The sequence below is a fragment of the Bactrocera neohumeralis genome, unplaced genomic scaffold, assembly GCF_024586455.1.
Source record: "Bactrocera neohumeralis isolate Rockhampton unplaced genomic scaffold, APGP_CSIRO_Bneo_wtdbg2-racon-allhic-juicebox.fasta_v2 cluster11, whole genome shotgun sequence".
NCBI lineage: Eukaryota > Metazoa > Arthropoda > Insecta > Diptera > Tephritidae > Bactrocera > Bactrocera neohumeralis.
In genome coordinates, this window is record NW_026089624.1 from 9,981,248 (window position 1) to 10,007,157 (window position 25,910).

Here is a 25,910-nt window from a genome sequence, read left to right on the forward strand (position 1 = left end):
TTGCGAGTTTTCGAGAGAAAAGTTCTGCGAAAGATTTATGGTCCTTTGCGCGTTGGCCACGGCGAATATCGCATTCGATGGAACGATGAGCTGTACGAGATATACGACGACATTGACATAGTTCAGCGAATTAAAAGACATCGGCTACGCTGGCTAGGTCATGTTGTCCGAATGGATTAAAACACTCCAGCTCTGAAAGTGTTCGACGCAGTACCCGCCGGGGAAGCAGAGGAAGAGGAAGACCTCCACTCCGTTGGAAGGACCAAGTGGAGAAGGACCTGGCTACGCTTGGAATATCCAATTGGCGCCACGTAGCGAAAAGGAGAAACGACTGGCGCGCTGTTGTTAACTCGGCTATATTCGCGTAAGCGGTGTCTACGCCAATTAAAAGAAGAAGTTTCCTTGTGCTTCGATACAGCGTTTAGCCCGGTCAATTAGCATTTCAAATGAGTATTTAAGGTCATTTTTCGGAATGCTCTTGAGAATAGCGGTCGTCGCCTTTTGGATAGCTGAAATGTCCAGTGTCCTTTCATGGGCAAATGAAGTTCTCCAAATAGGTAATAGGTGAGTAGGGTGAGTGATTAATGGTTAATATGGAGTTTTTTGTCAAAAAATCAGTGACAAGCGTCGACCGATGACACGGCGCATTATCGTGCAACAGGCGCCAGGACCCTGCCTCACGGTATTGTAGTCGAGCACGACGAATGCGTGACAAAAGACGCTTCATATCACCAAGGTAAAACACAGCATTTATCGTTTGGCCAGGTGGGACGAATTCTTGGTGTACATTACCCTCGGAATCGTAAAAACAAAGCAGTATTGTCTTTATTTTTGACTTCTGAAGACGACCGACTTCTGATCGTCACAGAGGTCCTCACGACCTTCTTGGAATCGCTTAAACCACTCATGCACATTACTACGGGAAATCATAAACCACCATAAACTTTTTTCATCATTTGAAATGTTTCAGTAAACGTTTTCCCAAGTTTAAAACAAAATTTAATTTTGCTCTTTGCATTTTACGACCGATGGCCAAAAGCTGCTGTCACTTTTTGATCGATAACATCGATTGTAGTTATCCAATTATCTTAAAATTTTTACAAAATGTCAACAAGAGATCAAACTTTTTATTTCATATACCCACCAATAGGTGGCGCTACCAGAAATAGTTATATTTAAAAAGTTCTGTTTCTTTTCCGACAGACCTTGTAGATCTATATTAAATCAACAATGAATGACGGTATTTAATTTAATAAGGATTAATGTTGTATTGGTTAAAATCGCTTCGATAATTAGCCATTATTTTTCGTAAGAAATAAATGACAAAAAAATGTTATTGTAGGATATCCATAAAAGATAGACATTTACCATCGCGGATTAGACCTTTCAATGTGTACAATACTTAGTACCTTATTTTGATAAATCTTGTAGGGTTCAACCTGCGTTTGCAAGGTAAGCGGAAAAAAGTAATTATTTACGACATCACATTAGAAACCTCAAAAATAACAGTATTTCTCCACTTTTTAATGGATGTTATTATACATAAAATCTTCCTTTTCAATCTCTAAAGATTTGAGCTTACATAGTGATATAGGGACAGAGGAAGCGACTTTGTTTTATACTATGAAAGTGATGTTACTCACCTCTCTAATTAAAGCTCGATTTCGTTCACGAAAATGTGATGAGCGCATTGGATATGTTCTGGGTATACCGATACTCTGATCGTCGTCGAAGTAACTGCTGCTATGCGCAATTGTTGCGGAGGATCCACTGTTGCCATTTGGCACTATTGACAAAGACCTTTGTTTATCATTATTTTCGATGCTTCGATTTTTATTTGTTATCATAGAGCTACGCATAGATGATGTTCCTGCACCTCCTGTTGCTACATAAGATCCAACTTCTTTAACTCCATCCTTGCTGTTGTCTCTTCTACCGTTTCCTTTATAATTAGTTTTTGCGTTTTTACGCTTATTAGTGTCATTATTGCTACTGCTGCTTAAATATGTATTCGAATTTTTTTTTTTACCGTAATTTTTATCAATATAGCGGGCTTGGCCAGTTGCAATAGACATGCGATCATCATTCAAATGCTGATATATATCTCGATCAGGGCTACGATTTTCATCCAATAACGGTGATTCCGATTTTGAAGTATGTTTATAAGAGGATTGAACACTAAATAGAAATAAGGTTAAAAATTAAAATTTCAGTACATACAAATTTACTATTTAACAAAATTTAATGTCATTTCCAGCTACACCTAACAAAAAGGCAATATAATTATTTTTGAATTTACACCTGCATTCTTACTGCAAGCATTAGGTTCAGGCTAATATCTCATTTCCAGTTGAAATGTTAATAATAGTTGTCGTTTCAACTATTGCTAACTTTACTGAAAATAATTTTTACAAGATTTCCGATTTACTTGAGAGTGCGGTGAATAAATTGTAAAACCTAATTGCCTGTTACGAAAAGTATGAATTAAAATCACGTCCGATCCGATTTCACGTTCTTAATACAAGAGAATTCTTTATTCCGTTTTATGGAATCGCTTAGCCTGAATCTTAAACCAGAGAACATAAAACAGAGAAGGTGCAGGTTCGACAGCGAACATTTGATAAAATTGCGACACGGAATCTCACCACACAAATACAGAATTCACGCTGTGAAATGTTAACATTTTTCACAGTTCTCCACATACTCAAACAGAGAATATGAAGAGAAATATATACATACGTACGGCTTATGATGCCATAGCATGTATGCGCAATCAGGGAATATTGAAGAAAAATAAGTTCTTTGATATTACATTTTTAACAGCGAAAAATGTGTACAAATACAGCTCTCTTACATACTCAAGAATATGAAGAGACATAAATACATATGTATGCATGCTCCTTATGATACTCCCAACAACAGCATTGTGATATTTTCATGGTTCAATTTTTGCTTTCGCAATGTATGCAAATATGTATGTATGCTTTTGCGTTTTGCCGTCGGCATTTACATATTGGCATGTAATAATTATGATATGAGTATAATTTTGTATGAAGGCATGTATAGTACTATTTAAAGTACAGTCAATTTAGACTTGTACATTTAATAATTTAATTTGATTTTTACATAATATACTATACTAATAAATATTTTTGTATTATGTTTCTTAGTAATAGAAATTGAATTTATCACAAAAATGCATATATACATAAATACATATATCGTCTATCATATTAATCTTATTATCTGCCCATATGATTGCATGTATACGCATGTGCGCAGATTGATCTGCATGCTTATATATCGGGTGATTTTTTAAGAGCTTGATAACTTTTTTAAAAAAAAAAACGCATAAAATTTGCAAAATCTCATCGGTTCTTTATTTGAAACGTTAGATTGGTTCATGACATTTACTTTTTGAAGATAATTTCATTTAAATGTTGACCGCGGCTGCGTCTTAGGTGGTCCATTCGGAAAGTCCAATTTTGGGCAACTTTTTCGAGCATTTCGGCCGGAATAGCCCGAATTTCTTCGGAAATGTTGTCTTCCAAAGCTGGAATAGTTGCTGGCTTATTTCTGTAGACTTTAGACTTGACGTAGCCCCACAAAAAATAGTCTAAAGGCGTTAAATCGCATGATCTTGGTGGCCAACTTACGGGTCCATTTCTTGAGATGAATTTTTCTCCGAAGTTTTCCCTCAAAATGGCCATAGAATCGCGAGCTGTGTGGCATGTAGCGCCATCTTGTTGAAACCACATGTCAACCAAGTTCAGTTCTTCCATTTTTGGCAACAAAAAGTTTGTTAGCATCGAACGATAGCGATCGCCATTCACCGTAACCGTCCAACAGCATCTTTGAAAAAATACGGTCCAATGATTCCACCAGCGTACAAACCACACCAAACAGTGCATTTTTCGGGATGCATGGGCAGTTCTTGAACGGCTTCTGGTTGCTCTTCACCCCAAATGCGGCAATTTTGCTTATTTACGTAGCCATTCAACCAGAAATGAGCCTCATCGCTGAACAAAATTTGTCGATAAAAAAGCGGATTTTCTGCCAACTTGTCTAGGGCCCATTCACTGAAAATTCGACGTTGTGGCAGATCGTTCGGCTTCAGTTCTTGCACGAGCTGTATTTTATACGGTTTTACACCAAGATCTTTGCGTAAAATCTTCCATGTGGTCGAATAACACAAACCCAATTGCTGCGAACGGCGACGAATCGACATTTCACGGTCTTCAGCCACACTCTCAGAAACAGACGCAATATTCTCTTCTGTACGCACTGTACGCATTCGTGTGGTTGGTTTAATGTCCAATAAAGTAAACTGAGTGCGAAACTTGGTCACAATCGCATTAATTGTTTGCTCACTTGGTCGATTATGTAGACCATAAATCGGACGTAAAGCGCGAAACACATTTATTCATTCTCGTATGAATTCAGTCACTTTACATATATTTCTGCTATTGCACATGCTCAATTCTGCTAAATAGCAGCGGGAATGGTGAAATTCCGTGTCGCAATCTTATAAGCTCTGTTAGCCGTCCAATCGAACATCATACAGAATTCAATTTGCACCTTCTCTATGTTTTATGTTCTCTGGCTCATTTCACGCGCTAACACGTGTTTGATTGACTGTCGTTTCTTTTAAGTCGTTCGTGAGTTATAGCGTCGCAAACATGGAGCAAAATAAAGAGAAAATACGGCATATTTTACAGTACTACTACGATAAAGGCAAAAATGCATCTCAAGCCGCCAATAAATTGTGTGCAGTTTGACCCGATACAGTTTCCATTTCCACCGCACAACGATGGTTTCAACGTTTTCGTTCTGGTGTAGAGGTGGTCGAAGATGCGCCACGCTCCGGAAGGCCTTTCGTCGAAAATTGCGATAAAATCGCTGAATTGGTCGAAAGAGACCGGCATAGTAGAAAAAAATAGTTTAAAAAAAAATAAATAAAAAAATAAAATAGAAATAAATAAAATTCAATGAAAATACCTCAAGACTTTTTTGACAACCTATTATATGTTACAAAGAGCGTAAGTATAATTAGCTTTCGTTAAACATTGTACTAGATCATGTTAAGGTAAGTATTAAGGAGAGTAATATATTAGTATTATTAATGCACTATTACCGTGCGATTCTGTACTGTGATACAGTCTCAAGTCTCTAAATTTGAGATTTTAAGTTAGAGACAATTTTTGAGACTTGACACGATTTTGCTATTCTGTAAGTGACAGTCACAAAGTCTATTACATTTCATTATTCAGAGATGTTCTTAAACTTGAATAAAAATAAATATGTCGATAACGAGAATTTTTTATAACATAGTCAAAAAACATATTTATCAATAAAAATAAAAATATATTTTGACTTTGTTTCATAATATTTACGAAATTTATGTAAAACTGATTTACTCTAAACCTTTTTGTCTTTGAGTTGCTTACAAAATATAAAAAAACGACAACCGATTAATATCTATGATGATTTCTATTCAGTGTATTCAAATTGGCAGACTAGAGTTCCTTTGGTTTTGTGACCTGCTAACTACCAGGTCTCAAATTTGAGGCAATATTTTGAGACTAACGCTAGAGACTGTTTAGTGAATAGTAACTAGTTACAAATTGAGATTTTACTTCAAAATGTCAAATGTCTCAAATAGACACTAGAGACTGGTTACAGAATCCCGCTATTAGAGTAAGTATGCTATGTTTTGTAATTCAATGTACATAATTTCAAATTTTAATATTTTTACAATTAATTTTCTTAAATTTAGTTTTAGGTTTTATAAAAGATGTCGCTTGACGCAACACCGGCCACCTTGATAAGAGCAGGTTCCTTCAACGTCCATTGGAAGTAAGGCTAGTTTGTATATGGGGCGCTTAATTGTGCCCGCTTTCGTTGCCACGTCTGCCACTCGCTCCTTATTGTCTTGTCCTTCGACGGTTGCGATGACTCTTCCTGTTACCTACTGCTGCGGTGGTGAATTGTCTTCGTGTACGAGGACGAGGTCGCCGGACTGGATATTCCGCTTCGGGTGTAACCATTTGGAGCGCTCCTGAAAACCCGTCAGGTATGTTTTGGACCACTGTCGCCAAAACTTTTTTTTTTATTTATTGTATATAAGTTAGTTTTGATCACTTTCTATAACTCCTTCTCCTTCGGTAGCGACGGTGTTGTCGACTAGTCAAAGTTACTTTGAAATGTGTTAGTTATTTTTGATAAACTTTCTATAGCTCCTTCTGCCGTAGCGACGGTGTTGTCGACTACTCAAAGTTACTTTGAAATGTATTAACACGTTGAGTTTCGTTCTAAAACTGTTTATTTAATAATTCGTAAGCTTACTGCTAGCCTACTTCTCTTACCGTCGCTGCTGCCGTTATACCATGTTCAGACCGACACTTAATCACACGATTTCGGCTGTTGAGTGGTTTATCCCACTAATCTTATAAATTTATCAAGATTTCGCCATACAAAAATGACAGTTATTCCATTATATGGAAAATATTTAAAAGAATACGGCTTTTATTACAAAATACTATATGAAAATGTTTTCTTTTGATAAATATTGAGCGATGTATATACTTGAATGACAAAAACAGCTGTTTTTAATCTTTTCAGCGGCAGTAAGAACTCTGTTGGGTTATGAAATGCTTAAATGTAATCTAATCTTTTAAATTTTCGGTCTGAACATGGTATTAGCGTCGGGCTCTAATTGCTTGAGTAAGCATTTCCCACGCTCATGTGTCATGCTCATGCAACGAGCTGAACATCGAATTACAACGGCTGACCAAACATTTAATTTGATCGCGCATGAAGTGAACGATGCAGACTGCATGCATTGCAATTTTTGGCAGCATGGGAACTTCAGTACGTTAACTATTGTTAACTTATACATTGCAACTAGCTCGAATAAAAGTAAGACTAACAAGCAACTTGAATATGACTTCAACATTTGAGTTGCATTGATGGTTCATCCCTAGAAGTTAACATAGCTACTTTTTCGTTACAGTGCTGTAGCAATCTTGCACTATGCATGTTCAGCTCCTTACACTTGTTTTTTACGTGAACTTTCCACCGTAGCTTAGTATCAAGCGTCATTCCTAAGTATTTAGCGGAATTAAAGTACGGTATTCGTGCGCCATCTATGAAAGTTGGTAAGTGCTGTATCTTGTTGTATGTGAAAACAATATGTATAGACTTAGCTTCATTCAGTTTTCTCTGCCATTTCTTGCTCGTGTTCACTACTACCAACAGCCAGTAACGCGGTATCATCTCCGAATGTGGCTTTTGTATAATTGCAGTCTACTGGCAGGTCCAACACACTACCTTGTGGAACTCCTGCTTTTATTTCCCTAAGAATAGAAAATTTGCCTCTTTGTTTAACGCGAAAGTAGCGATCTGATAAATACGATTTCATGATGTCATAATGCTGTTCCGGTAAAATCAGTTTCAGTTTCGAAAGCAGTTCTTTGTGACAAACTTTATCGAAAGCTTTTCTACCATCCAAACGACGGTAGAACAGAATTTTTTCCTGTGGTTAATCCTGTGATTTGATCAATCGTAGAATGGTTGGCTCGAAACCCAAACTGATGCGCTGGAATTATGATTTTTCGTTCTATGATTTTATTGAGACGTTTTATGAAAATTATCTCAAAAAGCTTCGATATTATTGGTAGAGTGATATGGGTTTGTAAGAAGATACATCATATCCTGGCTTTCCTGGCTGTGGAATCATGATAACTTCAGCAATTTTCCAATAAGTTGGCACGTATTTAAGATGAAAAGCCGCGTTAATAATGTTGACAATTTTTACTATACGGAAGGAAGCTGTTTTAGGACCTCGACAGTAATCAGGTCGTAACCGGGGGATTTTTTGTTTTTCAGAATTTTGATTTCCTCACTTAGCTCACTGCTTGTGCAACTTGAGATTTCTTCGCTTTCTTGACTGGAAGGATAATCTATGTGTGCTTCATATGGGGAGAATATTTTGGCTAAATAATCCGAAAATACTTCTGCTTTTTTTGAATCGTCTCTGGCCCAACTATCAGCACTTATTTTAATGGGACATATGTAGTTGAGTGTCTGGTGTTTGTAGTCTTTTACAGCTTTTCCAAAGAGAGTAGTCCGAGTTTTTTCCATTGCTTAGGGACCGAATCTATTATATTTAAACCTCTGAATTTTCAGATTAAGATCTTTAGAGACTTTATATAATATGAAACTCTTTAATTCTTGACCCATTGCTAGAAACACCTCCTTCAATTCGCGCAGCTTGCTATCGGCGCCGAGGAAGTTGGTGGCGTTGTCGCTGAATATCTTCGCCGACATTCCTCGGCATCCAATGAACCTTTTAGGGAGAATAGAAGATAGGTCCGAAAATAATTCTAAATGTTTTAAAGTGAAACAAACGAAAACTGCAATATATGTTTTTACGGATGGTCTATGGCGTATTTTTATTGTTGTGTATATCAGACCACAAAAATCTACGCCACATATAAGGAAGGGCTGAAGTGCTCGAAGTCTTTCGACTGGCAAATTTCCCATTATTTGGTTTTGCAACTTCGGCTTGTAATAAAAACAATGTATACAGTTGCTTACGGTTTTACTGCAAGCTTCTCGAGCATTTATTAGTCACATGCGTTCCCGAAAAAGTGCAACCAACACTTTAGCTCCAGCGTGGTGATTTCGAAGTTGCAGGAACCGTAAATATGTTATAAGGAAGTGCGAACTTTTATTTAATAATAACGGAAATTTGGCATCATATGGGAGAGGCGCATTTAATAGGCTGCCTCTTACTCGGATTAATTTGAATGAAAGCAAATGATCCGAGTACTCATGTAAAAACGAGTTGACATTTTGCAAATTTGCTGGTATTGTGGTACCTTTATGCAAATTTTGATTAACATCCGAAAATTCCGAATGTTGGACAACCTGTACAATTTTTAAAAAACTCAAGTTTAACTCACCTGATCGTCTGATCCTCATAATATATATGCGACCACACAAAGCAATTTTTTATGGGAAGAGAATTTTTCAACAAGGTCCAATGTTGAATTTTTTCAGTAGTCGAAATTAGTGTAAATGTATCTTTCTTCTTCTCTAATGCTTCGTCTTCTGGTGAGAGCTGGAAGTGGTTATTAATTAGCCATTATGCAGGGTCTTCTAGGACCGCCAAAACATATCGAATTATTCAATTCATCCAACCCCGAGACACTTGATCCGCAGAATTTTGTTTCGTTGGCACATGCCGCCAATGTATTTTGTCAGTCAACTCTTGGATTTCGAACACTCTATTTGAGTTTGTAGGGATGAAGGATGTGTTTTTATTCAATGTAAAACTATTTTAGAGTATGTCCAAAATGTAATTTTATCGAAATGTCGATTCAACATAGGCGCTACTCTTGACCATAATTTCGAAAGAAGGTGTGCTGCCGAGAGCTCAAAACACGGAAGAGATTTTGTCTTCAGCGCAGCCACTCTAAACTTCGCAGTAAGCAGCATAAATTTAATACTACTACCAAATTGACTTCGTATATATGTATATGCAACATTCGTACGCCCTTATTGAGGTCGGCGAAGCCATGTATTTGGCAGATGGCACTCGATTTTATTTACGTAACGAGGAATGCTTATAGATCAGAGCTGTATTAGTTTGGCTTAAAAATTCTACCAGCTAGTGTCAAGGAGCAATAAAATTGACTAATCCCAATCTAGTTTTTGGATCCAAAGCTCTCGTAATAAGATGTTTGCTTTGATACCTAGTGGAGCTGGTAATCCAAGAGGATAAAAAAGGCGAGCAGAAACTGACAATACATATTTCGTTTAGTGCCCCGCAGATCAATAAAATTGTCGTCTAAAACAAAACGAAACAAAACTTTTGGCAATCAATGGATTCATGACGTTTTAGTGGAATTTTTTTTTTTTTCAGTGCAATTACTGTCGAAAAATTTAGGGTAGTTCGAAAACTATTTCATTAAGGTGAATCCGGCCGAGTTTATTATTTTAATTACTTCACTTCTCAAAAGATCTAGAGACTCGAAATTTTCGGATCCTGTTAATAGGTCATCAACATAAAAGTCTTTTTTTAATAGCCAATGAACCGAGTGGATATTTCATTGTATTGGCATCATTGAGCATTTGCAAACATCGTGTTGCGAGAAATGGAGCAGGCGCAGTGCTGTAAGTTACGGGGTTAAGACGAAATATTTGTATTTGCTCTGAAGGATGGTGATACATTTTAGGAATGTCCGCTGTTAGTGCATACTCATGTAAACGAAATCGAAAAAAGTTGAGTATAACTCTTCTTGGATGGTTGGACCTACCATCAGAATATAATTTTATGCTATTTGGGTTGAAGATCGACTCGAATCATCAAAGACAATACGTAATTTGGTTGTTGTACTCTTGGGCTTTAGAACGCATTGATGGGGTATGAAGTAGTGTGGCTCATTCGGGATCTACTACTAATTCACTACTAAATCTATTGACGTAAAGTCTGCTTCATCTTGGCGTAATGTGCTATGCAATCTGGGAGGTGAACTTAAATTGCTGGCGTATTTACCAGATACAATCCTAAAGGGTGTCTGAAGTGTTGGTTGGTTAGGACTATTATATATTTATTTTGGCCAACAGCTAAAAGATCAAAAAATTTTTCAGCAACCAAAAATATGTCCACTTTTTTAGATTTGTGGAATTATGGATCCGCCAATTCAATATTGTGCGGAATTTCGCAGTCATTAACACTGATGTTGTGGTTTGGATGATTAGCGGAAATGCATCGCATTACCCAGAATTCCGTCGAAGGTTCATAATTATTTAACCGGGACTTGACAAACGCGTTTAGTTTTAACTTTTGTATTGGAATTGGCAATTCCTATTACGTTTAATATTTTGTGCTGACGTCGAATCCGCAACTTCTGTGCCAAGTCCTCCGTTATAAAGTTGACCTGGGAGCCTGAGTAACGCTCTCGCAGGCAGGGAATCTCCACAACTGGTCCTCACTACAATTACTGGTGTTGCCAACGTTACCTCATCCGGCATACTCGCTATATGCACGGCATGTGTGGTGGATGTTTGTTGATGAGGCGCAGCGTGGAAGAAAACCGGATGCTGGTGATGAAATCGATTGTATACCCGACATCAATCCACTCTACATTTGGATACGGTATGCCCCTTACGCAAACAGCTTATGCATAAGGCACCGATTTCTCAAACTCAAATCTCTGTTGCAACGGAAGCGCCTTGAAAGTGGTGATCCCTCGATTTGCACTGTTGACAACTTGGCTGCTTTGTATTTGCAGCAACCAGCGCCGAATTGGTCATATCCATTTGCTGTTGCTTCTCATGGCTTGTACTGCCTGTTGGTATGGAATTCGTTCTTGAGTGTGCTGCTCCTTTCTCCGATAGGTGCTGGTATCTCCTATTTAGGGTGGCTTCACAGTCCTTCCACAGTGTCAATTTGTCATAATCCAACGTTTCTTCCCATTTGGATCGATAGCAATGAATCATATACCGCTGACACTTCGTCAATCATTGAACACAATGAAGGTGCAGGTGGCTTTGGGATGGTTGGCAGCTTAAAATGTTTAGATATTGTATTGAAGAATATCAAACATTTATAATCGTAAGCTTTCTTGAGAATTGCCAACGCTTTCGGGTAATTTTTATCCGTCATCTCAAACGCTTTAACTGTTCCCAAAGCCTCTCCAGATAGACAATTTACCAAATGGTTAAATTTTTCAATACTTGGGATATTTGGATCATTATGAACCAAGCTCTCCAACAAACTCATGAAATTTTTAAATTCTGAATATTCTCCCTTGAATTTCGGCAGTTTCATTTTAGAGAACCTTGAGCTGTGAGAAGCTACAAAAGATGTTTCGGCAATTGAAATTTTATTTTTTGCTGAAATTGACTTTATTATGGACTTTATTTCAACAATTATGTTCTCTAATAGGGTGGGTCGATTCCAGACTTTTTTCGATTCGGGATTTCTAATAGTGTAGAAAAGTTGCCTTAGTACTTCCTGATTCCAATGCAACTTTTTGTTTTGAGATCGGATTGCATCTTCAACCCCAACTCCAGCCTTCAAATTTCGGAAATTCGCCTAAAATTGTGAAATTGTCTACCTAGCGCCTGAAATATGCATCTCATGGCAAAATGTATAAAACAAAAGTTATTTGTCACATCATTTGCTATTTGCTATACCATATATGAGACATGGCCGTAGGACGAACCGTTCCCGAGATACGAGCGAAAATGCGGCGCTCCACAGCGCAAGGTGAAAATCGGTTTGCGGCCACACTTCTTGACGTTGATTTCGCCGAGTGCTATCACTCACATTCATTCACCTACGCCATACGACACGTTCGGACTGGTCTCCACATAAATATTTTTTCATCGACTTCCTTTACTCTTGTCGTTGATTTCGCCGAGTGCTATCACTCATATTCTCTCAACAGAACACAGAATTCAAAATGTCTGTATCTAAATTTAAATTTAGACAGAATTGTCCTGTGTTTGGCATATATCCGTACAATCTCTCTGAGTCCCAGTTACCTACTTACCAGGATGTTCTTTTGTGTTATCAGTTTGAAAGATTTCGTATAGGGCGACTCCGCGGCGACAACTATGAACCTAGGAGTAAAGAGGTTACAGAAATAGTTGCAAAAAAGGTTGAAAATACTTTCAAAAAGTCATCTATTCCGATAGTTTCACACACCAGAGTTGTACCAATGCTCACCACATACCATAAGAAATTTCTGACTCTTAAACAAATATTTTTAAGGAACCCAATAGGTTTGAGCTCTAAAAGAGACGACTTTGTCTTTTCTGCCGGAAAATTATTTGACATCGCTGCTTGTAAATGCATTTATTTGTCTTCTTGCACTTGTCCAAAGGAAAGGAAAGTTCCTATTAATGAACAACCATTTCTCTTGGACCAGAGAACCAGAAGAATTGGTCGCATTGGAAGTGTTGATCTACCTGAAACAAAAAAGATTACAAAGAAAAATGAACGTAAAGAAAAGCTTTCAAAACGTCGTTCAACATCAACACTTACCAGAAAAGTATCTGCTAGAACACGTGACCATTGAGATCAGCCAGACTCTCATACAGACGACAACAATGTAGGTGCGTCACACATGGATTCTTCCAAAAACGATGCTGATGATGAATTTTTTCTTCCATCCTCTAAAACCAAACAAAACACACTAGTATTAGAACACACTGCTTTAGCTGCCCAAAGCTTTGGAGTAAGTGATAGAGCAGCGGCCTTGATTGTTACATCTGCTTTTCTGGATACCAAAAAAGCAGGTTTGATAACAGAGGATCAGGCTAGCTTTGCCACTGACAAATGCAAGATTAGTCGGGCAAAAAAAAGTGTTGGATTTAAGCTCCAAAACACCGAAAGTATTGACTCTGTATATGGGCTGTATTTTGACGGCCGCAAAGACAATACACTTACACAAGTCAGCGAAGGTTAAAAGTACTACCGCGACACTGTCAAAGAGGAACATATTTCTCTTATAGCGGCACCTGGTTGTCATTACTTTGGCCACGTCACCTCTCCTTCCGGGTCAGCTGAGGATGAGACGCAAGCTATATGGCAACATTTACAAGACAATTCAGTTGATGTGGAACATCTAGAAGAACACGGGTTGAAAAGGTGGAATCATTCGGAAACTAGAAGAAAGAATAGGTAGGCCATTACAGTGGGTTGTTTGTCTTCTACATTTCAACGAACTTCCATTTCGTGCTCTTTTCGAACACATAGATTGTGTCTCAAAGAGTCCAAACACATTCTCTGGCGACATAGGTAAATTGCTCCCTGATTGTGAGAAGTTGCCTGTTGTCAAATTTGAAAGTTTTCCATCCTGCCAATTACCTTCTGAGGTTATTAATCCGACCCAACTTAGCACAGACCAAGCTTATCTCTATAAAATATCAGAAGCTGTTATTTCCGGTCAATGTTCCTCAGATTTAGCGTCGATGCATCCAGGTAACATTTGCAAATCTTGCTGGCTCACCTGTGCAAATAGAATTCTGAGATTATACATTTCTACTGACAAACCAACAAAGGAAATAAAGATGTTGGTCAAGTACATACTTACAGTTTACTCACCTTTGTGGTTCACAATAAGATTCAACAGTTCAATCAAAGATGGCTCGCTGCAATGTCTATGCTGCAATTCAAAGGTCGAGATACTTACCTGCTAAACTGCGCAAGGTTGTCGATTCATCCATTCAACAGAATGCTTTCTTTGCTCTTCCAGAAAACATTCTCCTTAGTATGATGACTGACGAACGGATAGAAGTCAGAAAGTTGGCCTTTGACCGTCTTCTGGCAGCCAGAGAAGGAGAGCCTGACACTGTAAATGGAAGGGTTAGATGTAATAAAGTGCCAAAGCTGAATTTCAAAGCTAATAATTATTACGATATGATTAACTAAAAGACTATTAACTTGACTGTTCCACCAGTTCTTTGTTCAGTTTCTAACGAAGAACTCATAAAAGGGCTGTCGGGAGACACTGCAAAGGTATGGAAATTTAGTGAATTCCCCTCTCACACCGTGGCAGTCGAGAGAACCGTCAAACTGGTGACAGAGGCATCTTCTAAAGTTATTGGCCTCCAATCTCGTAATCGTTTTACACGCTCCACACTGAAATCTAGGCAACAAGTGCCAAAGTTTAGTACAAAATCTGATTTTATCAATAAATTTGACACAGATTCAGACTAAAACAAGCCTGACATATGGTTGGTTGGTTGGGTTGGGCTTGGGAGGAACCCGAAGAGCAGCCACCTCCACGCGGTGGGTGACCAATACAGGTTAGCTAAGAGCTGCAACAATTTTCACTTTGCGCTGTGGCGCGCCGCCTTTTCGCTCGTATCTCGGGAACGGTTCGTCCTACGGCCATGATCAAATAACTTTTGTTTTATACATTTTGCCATGAGATGCATATTTCAGGCGCTAGGTAGACAATTTCCCGATTTCAGGCGAATTTCCGAAATTTCAAGGCCGGAGTTGGGGTTGAAGATGCAATCCGATCTCAAAACAAAAAGTTGCATTGGAATCAGGAAGTACTAAGGCAACTTTTCCTCACTATTAGAAATCCCGAATCGAAAAAAGTCCGGAATCGACCCACCCTATTCTCTAACTCCCCTCGGGCCATGTTCTTCAATCTTTGATTGGCATTTCATTAATTTGCCACTATGTGAATTTAATATGTCGAAACGACATTCCAATTCGATTGGTTCTAAAGACGTAGTCTTTTCGAGATGGCCTGTTTTAGTGCACAAAATACTACTTTTCGCAACCGTTCTCCGTCAACTCCTTACTGGGAGATGGGTTTGCGAGAGTTGGCTTTGGCTTGCTCATTTTGCTTTGGTTGAAATAAAATGCACGAAAAAATTATTTAGCACAGAATAATTTAATATTGAGAATCAGCTGGCGAAAACGAAAAATGTCGATTCCCAAATAACAAAAAGCCAAATCGAAAAATGCGCAAAATAAGCACTAGCACAATAAAGTACATAAATTAATCGGAAAATGTCCGAACGAAAATGGATAAAAATTACGAAAAATTTACAGATAATTGCAAAAACGGATAGAAAAAATTGCGGAAAATGTAATAATTTAATTTTGCAATTAATAATTTTTCACCTTCATTTCAAAATAAAGAGCTACCACAAAACCAAAAATCCATTAATTCACTTTAAAATATATTACATGTGCAATATTAATAAAATCAATGTAATATGTAAAAAGTCAAAAAAGGGAGAGCCAAAACTGAAAGTGTGCACTTTGTTGTGTAGTAGTTTTTTTATTTGCACTGCTCTCAGTAATTCGCACTCGTTACCTAGTGCGTCGGCTATTTGCCGGCGCTTACGTCCCTTTGGCACAGGATGCAGTGACAGCTCATTCCCACGACGGCTTAACAACAGTAGCGGACTGATGGCAGTAACGGTGTGTTGACACAAGCGAATTGATGGCTGCAGTGGCTTGATGCAGCTGCGATTTGATATATTTGATAGTGGCAGCAGCGGAGTGATGGCAGCGAAGTAATGTTATTAACGTTGCAAAACTGGACACTTAGCGACACTATATTGTTACCGGGTTTGTAGCGGCACTGGAAGCGGTAAGTTATAGTGGTATTGCACTATTGCGGTAGTTTCTAGCGGCACTTCATGGTTAAATCTTAATTTTTCGTCATACTGCACTTTTACACAATATAATTATTATTTTTCGGTTGTTACTTTTAGCCGCAGCTATTTCCAACACCTTGGTACAATTAATTTGGATCTCACTGTACTTTTAGTTTCTTCACAAACGTACATATTATTTCCCCAGTTATGTTCCCCAGCCCATGCCCACAATTTATAAATTTTGTCTTCCGCACCTTCTTGCTATGTAGACACGTACATTTATATATATAACCTAAATTTCTTCTCCTGTAACAATCAAGTGACGGACGCAAGTGCACAATTAAAATCGAAAGAGATAAGAACAATTTGTTGTATCTTATATTAAATTATTTTACATACCTGCCCATTTTTCCGCAGCAAATTTGTTTTTAATAAAACTGTTTCCCCTAAGAACAGCAAAACAGTTACAACGTGGCTATAAATTTTAGTTTTGCCGTTGTGGTTGGAGACATCAGCTGTTTTTCCTCTTTCTTTTCTTCTTTCTCTTTCTCTTTTTTGTTTTGTTTTTTTGCATTCCCTTTTGGTTTTGGCGTTGCCAACCGTCGAAAATTGAAATTAAACTTATGAGAAAGAGACTGGACAGACTAGTTGGCAGGTGTTCCCAACTATTTCCTAGTGAGGTATGGACTCTGAGAATAATTCTGGGTGTACACCAAAAAATCCTTTTCGGAGGATTTAAAAAATTGCAAGAACGCCGCCAAATGGCAAAAATGAGGAGTACACAAAGTAAAGAATCTATCAATATTTTTTGCGAATTAGGCAGGAAAATAAAGGAGCTCGATTATATGATATCCGGACAGAGACACATTATCCAAGCTAAGCGATAACTTGTATATATCAAGTAATATCAAGAAATCCAATCGAAAATAGTGATGGTAGGGAAAGCATCACAAGTACCACCTACGAAGAAGCCAAAAAACGTAACTCAAAAAGCGCAAGAAACATTTAGTGAAGTCATGAAAATAAATAATAAAGACACCGCAGCAAATAAACCAGAACCCGAGAAATGGATAGACGTGGTAAAAATTAATAGGCCTATGGAAAAGAGAATTAGGTCGAAACCAGACGCTATAATTCTAACAAAAAAGGACGGAGCCTCGTATGCAGATATCCTTCGTAAAATTTAAGGCGACAGTGGCCTCGAGGAATTGGGTTCAAACGTGACCTACATGAGGAAAACTCGCAAAGGAGACCTGCTCATAGAGCTAAAAAGCCAAGGAGACAAAAGAGCTGAAAATTTTCAGAGCGCCCTGAAGGGAGTGGTTGGCGGAATGGCTGTAGTACAACCTAAAACACTATAATGCGCAAAGATCTGGATGAAATCACTACTCCTGAAGAAATTTGCTGCGCATTACAAATAGAGTGCGGAATACAAAACATAGGGCCAGCTAATGTTAAAAATATGCGGAAAATAAGAAGCGGCACTCAAATAGCCCTTATATCCCTGCGTGCTCAAGACTGCCCTAAAGTTTAGCAAGCGAAAGATCGGATGGTCGATCCATCGCTTTCGGAAGTACTCCTCTCCTGTTTCCCGCTGTTACAGATGTTTCCATCCAAGCCATATGGCGCGTAAATGTTGCAGTCTGATCAACAGTTCCTCTCTTTGCACACGTTGTGGAAGCGCGGGATATGTTGAAAAAGTATGCATGAACACACCGAGTTGCATGCTCTGCAAAGGAGAACATTCGGTTCTAAGTACGACTTGCCCCAAATACGTTGAGGTGCTAAAAACAATTGAGAAATGAGAAAATTGCAGCTTAACTTAAACCACTGCGCGACAGCACAAACCTTGCTGCAACAAACCGTAATAGAAAGCCACATTGATGTCACCTTATTGAGTGAGCAATATTCCCAACGTTTGGAAAGTACTTGGATTACAGATTGAAGTGGCAAAGGAGCAATATGGTCCTGCAATGGACAAACATTCAGAAGCAAAAAATGGTTTTACATGCGCGCAAATAGGAGAAATTTATTACGTAAGCTGCTATGCTCGTCCCAGCGCGTCCGTTAGAGAATTTTAAGAATTCTTCCTGGAATTATCCTTAGAAAGCAGAGGAGCGGAGAGGAGGAGAGAGCTGGGGTAGCAGAAGTTCAAACCATCGTGGGCGCCTAGTTCTAGAATTCCTGAGCCAAACCAACTTCACAATAATGAATTGTGGCACGAAAATACTTACTTAGAAGGAAATAAAGGCTCTATAATAGACCTGATGTTTGCAAATGACGCACTAAGCAGAAAAATTAAGTGGGAGGTGTCAGACATGCTCACAAATTGTGACCACATGGCAATCATTGCAGAAGTTTTATTCTCTCGAGACCAGGTACCCCCACGCAGTAAGCAAACAGATTTTGATACTGACGTTTTTGAGACAGTCTGGATTGCAGCAATAGCATCAGGCGAAGGCGGCGTCCACTTAATAACCGTAGTAAGTAGTAAAGAAGCGAATATAGACCCCTGGGGTACTACTTATAAAATCTGTATGCCCAAATTCCAAAATACGTGGCAGCAACCTAAATGCGCTCCGTTCATGAAGAAAGTCGTCGAGGCATTATTTCTGACGCACGCCCCGATTACCAGCGCGGTGCGACGAAACAAAGCTGGTGAGTCACCTCCACTGGTTACAGAAGAAGAACTATTGGCCATTGCTAAAAAAATCAAAAACAACAAAGCGCATGGTATCGATGGCATACCAAACATGTACAACGCATGTATAAAAGAAGGGATGTTCCCCGATCCCTGGAAAGTCCAGCGCCTGGTTTTAATCCCAAAACCAAAAAAAACACCAGATGAACCTTCTTCGTATCAACCGCTGTGTATGCTCGACACAATGAGCAAAGTGTACGAAAGCAAATTAAGAAACCGCTTGGAGATTGCAATCCAGGAAGCCGGCGGACTATCAGAAAGACAATACAAAACTCTTGCAACCAGTTGCTACAGTTTTGTTCACCTAACGGTTGTATGTATCACCTAAAACTAATCGAGATAGATATAAGGTTATGTATATATAAATGATCAGGGTGACAAGAAAAGTTGAAATCCGGTTGACAGTCTGCCTGTCCGTCCGTCCGTGCAAGCTGTAACTTACTTGTAAAAATTAAGATATCTTGATGACACTTGGTATGCGGGTTTGTAAGTACAAAAAAAGTTCGAGTTCGTAGATGGGCGTAATCGGACCATTGCCACGCCCACAAATCGCCATTAACCCAAAACCCATAAAGTGCCATAACTAAGCCCCTATTTAAGATATAAAATTCATATTTGGCAAAAGAGATCGCAGTATTAAGGGACCCCTGTGGATAAAAAATTTTGAGAAAGTGGGGGTGACCCCGCCCTCTAATGAATTTAATGTTCATATCTCCTAAACCACTTTAGCTACATTAACCAAAGTTGGTGCGCGCAAATCTTATAAGAATATCTACAGACAATGTGAAAATGGATGAAATCGGAGAAGAACCCCGCTCACTACCCATACAACGTTACTTTTAAAAACTACTAAAAGAGCGATAAATCAATAACTAAATGCGTCAAAGACATAAACATTTTCCGTCGGGATGATATGAGAAAACTTTATGGGAGCCGGTGTGAAAATTGAACGGTGGGCGTAGCTCCACCCACTTTTTTGTGAAATCCCCCGAACAACCGATTTCGACAAAATTTGGTATTTGGCATTGTTTTTATATTTCGATGTCACGTTGTGAAAATAAGCGAAATCGGACATTAACCACGCCTACTTCCCATATAGCACAATTTTAAATTCCATTTGATACGTCCAGTATGCAAATCAAGAAGCAATTAATGTAACGGGATTAAACCTTTCACGAATAATGCCCCTTATGACCAAAATTTGTTCAAATCTACCAAAACCCTAGGTGTCTGTCAGCATATGAGTTATATATATGGTATGTATATATACATTATATAAAATTGCTTGGATTTCGTTCCTCAGGTTGACGTTATACATCTTAACGTATTTCCCTTGCTTTGATTCCTGAAATTTGCACCCGAACTTAGCCCTTCCTAACTTGTTTTCTTTTGTTTTAGATAAATGCCTGTAGGTATATAGAGTATGTATTTTATAATTTTAGAACACTTCAGGTCACGTATATTAAATATATTACGCACTTAGTCCCTGCTCGGGCGCCATGAAAAATCTCAAGCGTTTTTGAGATGCGAAAAAATATACTTGTGAATGCGCGAATAAATTGTAAATCCCAATAGCCTGTCACGAAAAGTAAGAATATTCCGAAAAAAATAAAATCACGTCCGATTTCTCGTTCTTAATACAAGAGAATTCTTTATTCCATTTTATGGAATCGCTTAGCCTGAATCTTAAACTAACGGCTTAAACTAGCGGCAATGTAAGTATGTGTTACAAAAGGGGTAAGTATAATTATCTTTCGTTAAACATTGTACTAGATGATGTTAACGTAAGTAATAGATTAATATTGTAAACGTATTATTAGGATAAGTTTATTATGTTATATAATTCAACACATAAGGACTATTAGTTATATGGGGTCTAACCCAAGTTTTCACCCGATTTTCTAGATTCCAAGCAAAAATTTGCACTCTTATTAAAAAAATACACTCTCTCAGTGTCATTGAGGTAACTTACACATTGAACAATATTTTCGGTCAAAGTCGATAATAGGCACTAGGATCCACATATTCGGCCGCTAGGGCCTTGAACAGTTTTTTCGGAAGTAGACGTGTGTGTTTGATACGTATTACTATAACATAGCAATGTCAGAATAACGTTATGTGCCAAATTTGGCTGAAATCGGTTGAGGGAATCTCGACTTATGAGATTTCATCTAAAGAGGGATGTGACAAATTACGAACCCCGCTCCTTTAACGCTGTCCCCGCCACGATATCAAAATCGTGCTTGGTGACTTTAACGCCAAGGTAGGCAAAGAAGGTATCGTACAGCTGGAAACGAAGCGATTGGTTTTGGGAAAATGCAAAAGAACAGCTGCTACGATGAGGAGTGCCGTACCGCAGTAGAGAGAAAATAGACTGCCTACCTCGCAGCGATACGATCGACCACACACGTGCGGGATGGTATAGTCACCGAGAGTTGAAGACCGAATTGAAACACATTTGCAGACAGAAAAAGAGAGAGACCGAAATGCGTGAGTATGAAGATCTTGACAAACTGGCCGACAGGGGTAATGCTCGAAAGTTCTACGAAAAGATGCGGACTCTAACAGAAGGTTTCAAGACCAGAGCATACTCTTGTTGAACCCCCAGAGGTGATATAGTAACCGATGTCTAGAGCATACTAAAATTATGGAGGGAACACTTGTGCAGCCTGCTGAATGGCAGTGAATGCTTAACTTCTGGAGACGGCGAACCCGATTCCCCAATCGATAACGATGGGCGTTCCGTTGCCCGACCATGAAGAAGTTCGAATAGCAATCACCCGTCTGAAGAACAACAAAGCGGTGGGGGTCGATGAAGTGCTGGCTGAGCTATTCAAACAAGGCGGCGAAGAACTGATAAGGAGCATGCATCAGCTTCTTTTTAGAATATAGTCGGACGAAAGCATGCCCAACGATTGGAATTTAAGTGTGCTCTGCCCATTCCACAAAAACGGAGACCCCAGAATCTTTCCCAACTACCGTGGGATAAGTCCCCTCAACATCGCGTATAAGGTTCTATCGAGCGTATTATGTGAAAGATTAAAGCCCATCGTCAACAAACTGATTGGACCTTATCAGTGTGGCTTTAGACCTGGAAAATCAACAACCGAGCAGATATTCACCATGCGCCAAATTTTGGAAAAGACTAGTGAAAAGAGAATCGACGCGCACCACCTTTTCATTGATTTCAAAGCTGCTCTTGACGGCACGAAAAGGAGCTGTCTTTATGCCGCGATTCCTGAATTTGGCATTCCCGCAGAACTAATACGGCTGAGTAAACTGACGTTGAGCAACTTTCCGAGCCGTTCGATCCCAAACAATGTTTCAGACAAGGCGACTCCCTTTCGTGCGACTTTTTCAGCCTATTTTTGGAGAAAATAATTCGAGCAAAACTAAACAGAGAAGGTACAATTTCTATAAGAGTGTACAGCTGCTGGCGTATGCCGATGATATTGATGTCATTGGCCTCAACACCCGCGCTATTAGTTCTTCCTTTTCCAAACTGGATAAGGAAGTGAAGCAGATGGGTCTGGCAGTGAACCACCAATAATGTCAGTCTCGAAATTTAACGCAGAATAACTCCTGCCAGCGGGTTCTACTTTGGACGGAGTAGGCAAATGAGAAGTAAAGTCCTCATCGACAAAAAAAACCAAACTCTATAAGTCACTCATTATTCCCGTCCAGCTATATGGTGCAGAGGCAAAAAAGATGACAACAGTTTTTGATGAGTCGGCCTTAAGAGTTTTCGAGAGAAAAATTCTGCGAAAGATTTATCGTCCTTTGCGCATTGGCCACGGCGAATATCGCATTCGATGGAACGATAAGCTGTGCGAGATATACGACGACATTGACATAGTTCAGCGAATAAAGAGACAGCGGCTGCGCTGGCTAGATCATGTCGTGCATATGGACGAAAACACTCCAGCTCTGAAAGCATTCGACGCAGTATCGGCCGGGGGAAGAAAAAGAAAACCTGCACTCCGTGGGAGAGACCAGGTGGAGAAGGACCTGGCTTCGCTTGGAAAGACGACTGGCGGGCTGTTGTTAAATGGGCTATAATCGCGCAAGTAGTGTCTACGCCAGTAAAGATGAAGAAGCTTTAGTAGGTTAAAAATTATTTACATTAAACCTATTATAGGGGTGGCCACATTTTTCAAAACTTTTTGGGCATAGGTGCCCATGCCTACGCGATATTCAAACTTCCGTGTGGCCTTTTTCAGTATATATTGGTCAATATATTAGATATCTTAGTAAAATTAACTGAACCCATAATATTTTGCACATCAACTCTGTTAGGTCAACTTTTGAACAAATATAGTATATCCAGGAAAGAAAACTGTGAATTATGGGATATAGGTTTACATCGCAGTTCTTCAACGTTTCCAATGCAGTAGTAGGTAACTCTTTGTCTTTTGACTTTTGCTTCTATTCCCATTGCACTGCCAGTAGTCAAGTTCACCTTTGAACTTCAAACGTCGCACGATAAATAAGATTTTCAATTTCCTTGGTTTTCAAAGCTCATACTTTTTCTGGAAGCAGCAATCTCAGTTGAAATCCATTCAATACTTCTTTAGAAAAGCGCGTCTTCAAGTCTTGGCCGAGTGTATCCAACGGAAAATGTACACCCTGTATTCTTCGCAGGTTCTCAAGCAGAAATTTTCGTTGTTTGTTTGTCGGCCGCAGATTCTTTGTTTCTCTTCGCCAACTTTCAGTTCTGCCAACATTTTTTTCGTATCTGAATATTTTCCTCATCTCATCTTTGATTTCGAAACGTTACAAGCAGCGTATCTATCATATTTGATCCCTTTGCTAGATCGATCAATTCTTTCTGAAGAATCACGCTGAGTGAATATACATACTTAACAATTTCATATATTAAATTTGGTGCGAGGCATCCCAACAACATCAAGTTCGCCAGAAGAAATCTTTGATAGGTTTCATATTTCTTGTGTATCTTAAAGGCGAACTCTCCGTCTTTATAACACTAAACAACTCTGCGATTCATCTCAAAGGAACCTCCAGAAATTAAGAATCATAAGTTTCCAAAACTACATAAAGGCTTGTAAAGTCAATAATAAATTAAAACCAAAGAATGCCGATGTAGCTTTAGAATCTCTTTTTAGAAAACTGTCCTAATATGCACTACGCAGACTCTTTGGTCTAGTAGTACATTAATCCAATCTTTCCTTAATATTGTACAAAACTGTCTGCCCTGACATAAGTCAAGAATCCTTAAATATATTAACTAAAACCTATTGCGATAAATACTTAGACACTTCTGTAAGAGGTTTGAATGGCGAACTTCCTAAATTACTTGTTATAAAAGAGTAGACTGACCTGCCACAAGTACTACAATTGTGCATGAATATCACGAAACCACTATCACCATCACTTCCACCAAGCCAACAACAATATCCAAAAAAACTTTTTTATACCGATTTTGTTTACATTCCCCAACCAATGCATCGAATACAAAATTTAGGCCAACCAGCAGTATTCAGGAAGAATGCAGTACCAAAACCCAGAATATACCTTTATAGTAGAACAATCATGGGAATATTATTGGTAGACGAAAAAGTCTCGTATTTTGTCAGTACATATCGTTGCAGTCGTATATCACATTGCGTCATACTAAATAGTGTTGGAAAGGTAAACATTTTAAGCTTCATTTAACCAAAAAAAAATTAAATTCGGTGAAGTTGAAAAAAGTTACAGCTATTCAAAAATGAGTGCAAATAATGAAGAAATTCGCCGTATTTTGAAATTTTTGTATAAAAAAGGGAAGAATGCCACGCGAGCAACCAATGAAATTTGTGAAGTTAACGGAGACTATGCTGTATCAGTTCGTGTAGCATGACAATGGTTCGCTCGCTTTCGTTCTGGAAATTTCGATGTGAAAGATGCACCTCGTTCTCGTCGACCTATCATTGAAAATGCCGATGAAATTATGGAAAAGATTAAGGAACTTAAAATTCATCATCAAACTGTTTTGAATCATTTAAAAAAGAGCTGGCTACAAAAAGAAGCTCGATGTTTGGGTACCACATGAATTGTCTGTGAAAAATTTAATGGACCGAATTAACATTTGCGATTCTTTCCTGAAACGAAATGCAATCGAACCATCTCTGGCGATCGGTAACAGGAGACAAAAAGTGGATCAAATACGACAATAATGTGCGAAAGAAATCAAAACAAAATGTCGCAAAGCCAGGATTGACGCCTTGAAAGGTTACGCTGAGTGTTTGTGGGATTGGAAAAGAATCATTCACTATGAGCAACTCCAGCCAGGTCGAACGATTGATTCTACATTTTACTGTCAACAACTGAGAGATTGAAGCAAGCAGTCGAAAAAACGGCCAGAACTGATCAACAGTAAGGGCTTCGTCTTCCATTAGGACGACGCTTTGATGACTCGGCAAAAACTGGGAGAGCTTGGCTGGAAAGTTTTGATGGTTCCACCTTATACCCCTGACCTTGCATCATCGCACTACCTTTTGTTTCGGTCAATGCAGAACTCTCTGAATAGAATACAGTTGGCTTCAAGAGAAGGCCATGAAAATTACTAGTCGCAGTTTTTCGCCGAGAAACCAGAAAAGGTTTACTCTGATGGAATAATATCTCTGGCGGAAATACATACTTGTATGGCAACAAATGGGCGACTGAAATGGTACACATTTGGTTAATTAAAGTTCATTATAAATATAAAAAAAAAATAAGTTGAAGTTTGATCAGAAATACGAAAAGACTTTTTCGACTACTCTATATTATAACCAATATACTTCTCAAGGCGACATTACAATAGAATTTTCAGATATCCATTTTTTAGACTAACAAATTCTACTTTGCTCTACGAAAAGCTAATATACACCAAGTAGGAAAAGCCGAACTACCACACAACATACCAGTATATTCTAGATATTACCCTATGGGTTAAGCCGATATTATCATTCCAGGGATTTTCCGGTTATTCCCGCCGATTTATAAAAGACTACTCAAAACATGCCAAACTCTTAACAATGCGTGTAAGAGGGAAGGAGAAACGTATGTCCAAAAATCTTTCTATCAA

General features: G+C 38.6%; 1 protein-coding gene across 1 annotated transcript in view; it reads right to left on the reverse strand.

Moving 5' to 3' along the window:
• The window catches only part of LOC126765886 (uncharacterized), a 216,101-nt gene that overhangs the window by 74,196 nt on the left and 115,995 nt on the right, over positions 1-25,910 (reverse strand). Inside the window, exon 5 of the mRNA XM_050483558.1 lies at positions 1,644-2,178. Coding sequence (XP_050339515.1) covers positions 1,644-2,178 — 535 coding nt within the window. The remainder of the gene's footprint in view (positions 1-1,643; positions 2,179-25,910) is intronic.